This window comes from Arachis ipaensis, chromosome B10, assembly GCF_000816755.2.
Source record: "Arachis ipaensis cultivar K30076 chromosome B10, Araip1.1, whole genome shotgun sequence".
Classification (NCBI taxonomy): Eukaryota; Viridiplantae; Streptophyta; class Magnoliopsida; order Fabales; family Fabaceae; genus Arachis; species Arachis ipaensis.
In genome coordinates this window covers 17,639,261-17,646,255 of record NC_029794.2, presented here as the reverse complement: position 1 = coordinate 17,646,255, position 6,995 = coordinate 17,639,261, and the positions used below count along the sequence as shown (strand labels likewise).

General features: G+C 26.3%; 1 protein-coding gene across 1 annotated transcript in view; it reads right to left on the bottom strand.

Annotated features, from left to right (window-relative positions):
• LOC107623033 (serine/threonine-protein kinase SAPK2) overlaps nucleotides 1-5,418 on the bottom strand; it is a 17,526-nt gene extending 12,108 nt beyond the window's left edge. Inside the window, exons 1-3 of the mRNA XM_016325159.2 lie at nucleotides 5,285-5,418; nucleotides 5,074-5,148; nucleotides 866-967 (exon numbers count right to left, since the gene is read on the bottom strand). Coding sequence (XP_016180645.1) covers nucleotides 866-967; nucleotides 5,074-5,148; nucleotides 5,285-5,407 — 300 coding nt within the window. The 5' untranslated portion in view covers nucleotides 5,408-5,418. The remainder of the gene's footprint in view (nucleotides 1-865; nucleotides 968-5,073; nucleotides 5,149-5,284) is intronic.

Sequence of the window (6,995 nt, the reverse complement as noted above, 5' to 3'; positions counted from 1 at the left end):
CAGTTAATTTTTCAAGAAGTTTAGGATTAATATAATTCAGCAATAAATTTATAAAGATAACTTTTAATACAAATAAATTAAACACAAAATTATGTCACTAGTTCATAGTTATCATGCATTATCGTTGGATTGTTCTCAAGCTTCTTGAAAATTTAACCGTCAGAAGTATATTTGATAAAAAATTTCTGAGATAAAATTAAAATAAAATAAAACTTGAGGATATTTTTAAAATTTTTAATAAATTTTTTAAGTATAAAAAAATATACTTTATCCTAAAATATTTATCAAATGAATTAGCTGAGTTTTAATTATATATAATTGATATAATAGACAGATAAATAATAAATAATAGATAAAAAGTACTAGATAATTTTATATTAAACATGTTTCTTTTTTGTACAAAAAATAGATATATAATAGAAAAACATTAATGGGATTAATATGAAAGATATTTGAATTATCTTAAGGAAAGGAATAATACGAGTTGAATACTTATTATAATTGAATTGATTATTAGTATAATCAATATAATTAAGCAAGTAATTATATAACTCTCAAGTCATCAAAATGTTAAAACAAATAATAATAATAATAATAGTTGATGAGAACATGATATACCTCAATTTTGAAAAACTAATAAAATTTTGATTTGAGTATATTAAAGGGATAATGACCATTGGATACAAAAGGTATATGTGTGCATGGTTGCAATCTTTTATTATTGCAATAACAATAACAAGGAATTAATTAAAGCAATTGCACAAATAGATAATGATAATTGATAGAATGGCCTCTTGGACAAAAGCATTATCATCATAAAGTCAAGTCACTTTATGTTGTAATATATTTATATTTTATAGTATACCTCGTCCTCACTGAATCTTCCAGCATTGCATATTCTTTCAAATAGTTCTCCCCCGGCGGCATATTCCATCACTATGGCTAGATGAGTTGGAGTACACAATACCTGTCATTAATAATTATTTATACCCATTTAATTGCAAATTGCAAATGCAATAAGGCCAGAGAAAATGATAATCATATATATCAAGTGCAAAGTGCGACGATTAAGATAACAAGTAGAGTATAAAAGGTTAAATTAATTAATCATTTAATCTTCTATCTACTTTTGCCATGTTTTTGAATAAAAAGTCTCTTGGTATATGTATATATGATATATTATGTATGTATATATGTATATATTAATTGGATTTATATGTTATATAAAAGTTTTGTAACTACGCATCCTTATCATCTGTCCTTTTGTAAAACGTTTTTTTTAAAAGTATACATTCTTATTTCATCTCCTTTATTAATTCATTTTTCGTGTTGTCATATATAAGTACGTACTACGTATTCTAAAAATATTTGTTAACATCTTTTGTAAAACAATCATTTTTATATTCATATATTAAAAATTTCAAGTTTCTCATTTCTTTTAAAAAATTTGAATTAAGCTCTGTATCTAGTATAACAAGCTTAACTTCAAAAACCTTTTAAAATTTAATTACATAATTAAAACGGTCTTGTTATATATTCAAATATTTTTATCATTTAAGTGGACCAAAATCCAATAAAAATTGTTTTTTAGACATGCACATGAAATAACACTTTTTCTTCCCGTAAAAAATAGTATCGAAATTTTTTAACCATAACACATAAATTTCTTAACTTTAATACAAAAATTTTTTAATTTTTGACATAAAAAATTTTCAAAATTCTGAACTGGATGTTGTAGGAGACTTTTTTTGCTTCTTATTCTTCTCCTTTCTTCTTTTTTCGTACAGAATTTATATGTTTTTATTATAAAATTACATGTCTTTTTTTAATTTCTTGTATTTATTGTCAAAAAGATAAACTAAAAAAGAAACAAAAATTTGCATAATTCTTTCTTTTTATTTTTTTGTTTGATTTTTTTTTATTCTTCTTAATTAGAGGATAAAATGATAAGAATATATTATGTGAGAGTTAAACAAAAAGAACTTTGAAAACAAGGAGGAGTTGTTTGGAAAAAATATAAAATAATAAAATAGCACCGAAATTTTTTAATCGCAACACAAAAAATTTTTAAATTTGGCATCGAAATTTTTTTTAACTTTGACACATAAAACAAAATGCTACAATATTTTTTTGCTTCTTCTTATTCTTCTTCTTTTTTCTTCCTTCGTATAGAATTTTTGTGTTTTATTTATAAAATTATGTATTTTTTTTTCAAAAATTTTCCTTTTTTTGTTTGATTTTTTTATTTTTATTTTTATTCTTTTTAGAAGGTAAAATAATAAAAATTATGAGAATGTGAAACAAAAAAAATTCTAAAAACAAGGAGGAGGAGGAGGAAGAGTTGTTTGGAAAAAATATAACACAAAAAAATAGCACCGAAATTTGCTATTTTTTAACCATGATATAAAATTTTTTTTATTTTGACGCCGAAAATTTTTAAACGTAATACATAAAACAGAATACTGCAAGTTTTTTTAATTCTTTTTTGAAAGAAGAAGACAACGACGATAACGTTGAAGAAAAATTGTGTAAAAGAAGATACACATAAAACAGAATGTTGTAGATTTTTCTTATTATTTTTTAGAAAAAGAAGAAGACAACAACCACGACGGCAATGGTGTTGGTTGAAGAAGAAGAAAAAAAACGTAAAAAGAAAAAATACACGTACGTAAATCTGACTTGGTCGGATTAAAAAAAATTGGTTGTCTAATAGTTTTCTAATTAGAAAATGACAAAATTTTTAAAATTTAAAAGTTGGATTGGATATGAAAAAATTAATTAATAGTTAAAAGTCTTTAAATTACAAAATTTAAAATTTAAATGAGATATAAACTGATTTAATTTAAACCACAACATAGCGTGAATTATATTTGATTAAAAGATTAGTTCAAATTGACACGGTACAAATCTCAATTGTTTTAATCAAATTGAACTAAATTAAAAAAGATAACCAAACCTATAGAATCAAAATTGTAATAAATCATATTTATTTTATTATCTGAATCAATGTAAACCATGTTGCAAAATACTATTTTTATAGTTGTCAAATGCTCTAATTTCCTTGTCATGGTAAACGATATATATATATATATATCTCCCACACCGCGTAAATGATATGAGCAATATGGTGTAAAACTGTAAATCGTAAATAATTTGAAATATATATAAGTTTAAATATGGAATTTAATTTATTTATTTAAAAAATCATGTCTAAATGCTTCATTATATTCTGGAATAACTTATTTTCTGAAAAAAGAACAAAATTAATTACATTGCGTTGTTTCAGGTATGATGGACATTTTCATAGTCAAGTAATATTCTTAAAGTGAAAATTATTAAAATTCTATAAATCCAAAGAGAAAGATCACAATAGGTAGAAATTAAATGTTTACAAAAATGAACCGTTAATGTTATATTTCATGATTTAATACAAAAATATGTTAAATTATTAAAATATTAATCACTTTTTGAAGCATTATTAAATCTACTTTACTAAATCATTAGGTTGAGTATTAAATTATATATGTTTTATTATTATTATTATTTAATTTTGTAACACCCCTATATAGCCACCAGTGATTAACTTTTTTTAATAAAACTAATCATTAGTTGAAAACCAAAATGAGAGTTCTATTAATACTACATATATAGTAAGTTAATTTATCATTTATCTAACAATATTGAGATATAAATTCAAGAGTAAACTACCATTTCTATCCATAAAAGTTGAAAACGCTGACATATCTATTCATGGAACATAAAAATTATCATTTGTACCCATAAAAGATTGACTTCGCATACAAAATTATCCAAACCCTAAATAATTACATAAAATCTCAAACTACCCCCTTCTCTTCTCTCACGCACCAATCCTCACTCACTATCTGCAGCACCTAAACCACCACTACCGTAGCATTATCTCTCTTCCTACTCTCTCTCTCTCTCTCTCTTTCTCTCTCTATCACTTATTCACTCACTCACTCACTTTTTCTCTCTCACCTCTTGTCAAATTGAAGAATAGAACATGCACATATTCAAAATAAAACCCTAATTTCTTAGAACCTTCAACAAAAATTGACAATTTACAAAAATTGACAATTTCTCAGATTTCATATCACCATTTTCGTTGCAAATAACACAGAACACTAATTTGATTTTGGCGAGACTGAGAGGAGATGACGAAGACGCATCGTTAGGAGGAGAAGAGAGCAGTGATGCCAAGAGAAGGAGAAGACGAAAATACGACATTTGGAAAAGGAAGGTACTCAACGCTGAAAAAGTTGGGGTTACAGAAAATAGAGGACTTAAAATTGCTACTTCTTGAAGCCAAAAACCTCCTGAAGAAGAAAAAGAAGAGAGGGAAGAGAAAGAGAAAAATGACAATTGAAGAAGATGGAATAGAGAAGGAAGAGAGAGAGAGTGAAAAGGTGATGGTGCTGGGCAGTTTGGGGAAAGAGAATGAGACTCACTAAGGGTAGTTTGGAGATTTTATATAATTATTTAGGGTGTGGGTAATTTTGCTTGTGAAATCAATCTTTTATGAGTACAAATGATAATTTTAATTTTTTATGGGTAAATATGTCAGCTTTTTCAACTTTTATAGGTAGAAATGGTAGTTTATTCTAAATTCAATTTTAAATCAAATTTATGATATATCTAATCAGTAACAAATGAAATACAATTCAACAACAAAAATATTTAAAAATATTGAATTTTTATTGTTTTTTAAACATTATTAATATATAATATATAATATATAATTCACTTCTTTGGAAGAGAAGTCAAAGAAAGAGAAGAGTCCTTTTATTGATATTCTCTGTTGAGTGTTTCCCATATAGTATGTGCTTCTTCTAAGAAAGTAATAACTAAATATAGGTAAAGTTGATAGTTGAGAATTGTTAGATAAAATTTTAGTCAAATCAATTAAATTATTTAATAACTCTCATTTATGAACTTGAAGTCTCCACCCTAAATAATACTATAATACCACCCAAAAAAAAAAGGTATAAGTTTTTTTACCCTTTGTGACCAATAAAGAACGAAAAAAGGGATGGCTCTTATTATATATATTACCTCCTTAAATCTAATGATATTGGGATGTTTTAAGGACCTATGATTTATAATCTCTCTTTGCACATGCTCATCAATCTGCAAACAAGTTCATCATCATCAACAAATAAATTGAAGAATACGCATAAGTGTATATTATTTCTCCAATAGTGCAGTTATTCATTTATAAATTTTGAAAATGTATCTGACATTATTAGAGAAAGAATAAAAGTACCTTATGGCCTCTGTGAATGAACTTAACAGCATAGAGAGCACCGCTGCGTTTGTCCTTAACAAGCTTTGCAACGCCATAGTTGCCAGACCCAATATCTTTGATAATATCATACCGTTCTTCCATTCTAATACACTGTAGCATATATCATCTTTTATTATGCCATCCACGTAACAATGCAAAGCGATGAGAAGGGTTGCAACTTGAAGGAGTTTGATGTGATGGGTTTTGGTTTGGAATTGAAGGAAATAACATTAAAAATTACAAATGGTGAGTCAACCTTGCCCCCATAATGAGGCATATTGAAAGAAGGGCAATATAGTCATTCTAAGACGTGGCTCCGTTTATACATGGGACAAGCCAAGAACACGTTGGTCTGACGTGGCAGCTGAATAACCGTCTACGCGTTAAGGACTTGTGTACATCGCTATTGAAGGGAATGAACGTGTCCAAATTCATATGTCTAACAATTCAACTTAATTAAGATCCTTTGCTTTGTTATATATTTTAAGATCATTTGCTTGGAAATAGAATTTTGTTCTTTGTTAAGAAAAAGGAAATATTATTATATATTAGATATTATTATGAAGATTTTATAATTGTTTTTATGTAAAGATGTATCTTTTTTATCATTAGATGATGAATTATAGGGTTTAATTTAATATATTATAAAAGTGTTATCTTTTTTTAAAATGTGGTCAAATAAATAAAATACACTTTTAACATAAGACTTTTCATAAAAAGATGTTTATCATTTGAGTAGGTGCCTTATTACATTGTGATAGAACAACTTATACAGTTTTACAGACAGAAGCATGGCCAAATTAAACGTTTATAATACAAATTGAAGAAAATACAGGATGTAAAAGAATGGTAAAATTCATGGTAGCAGGTAGAGCTTTAGGAATAGTCATTGATGAATTGATATATTCCATCATTGCAAAATCTTTTCAACAGAATCTTCTTGGTGAACTTGCATTTTACAAACAACCATAAGTATGAAATTCAAAAAAATATTTACGATAAATTTAAAAACAGTAATTAAGTTTTGAACAATTCTACGATGAAGAGAATGAAAAATATTATATAATTTACTTTAAAAATTTAATAAAAATAAAATTGAGTAAAAAATAAGCCTAAAATTGACATTTTTAGGTTTGCAAAATGCCTCAACCTAGATAGTGTAAAACAGTTTGATAGTGGTTAGTAACATTTGATAAACCTCATTAAGACTTTGAAGCAAAGTTTCAGCCTGTTTCTAGAAGAAGAGAGGGGACTACCAAGAATAGCCAATAAATTAGTAACTTATTTCATCTTGAAAACATAATTTGAGGCTTGTAGAGTTTGAATGAGACGAGATTATGCAGTCACACTAGTGCTAAGAGAAGAGAATGAGAGAAGTTTAGAGACTACATGGAAACTATGCACATTGGTTATTAGAGATGGATGATACAAGCCTTATATATATATATATATAGATCGCATAGACTCCAGGGAACTAGATACAAGAACCAAGAATCAGTTAGTTTGGGTAACAAGCTACTGTTAACAACTAACAGATTTTAACAGAATGTGTTTTAGGTGGTTATGCTATTATTCTCTACAAAGGCTAAAGGTCCTTGTGATAGACTTCAATGATATCTTGAATTGTCAGTTTATATTTAGTGGATTTTATTTGAAAATTATCTTTTATAAAATATCATGTCTAAAAGAA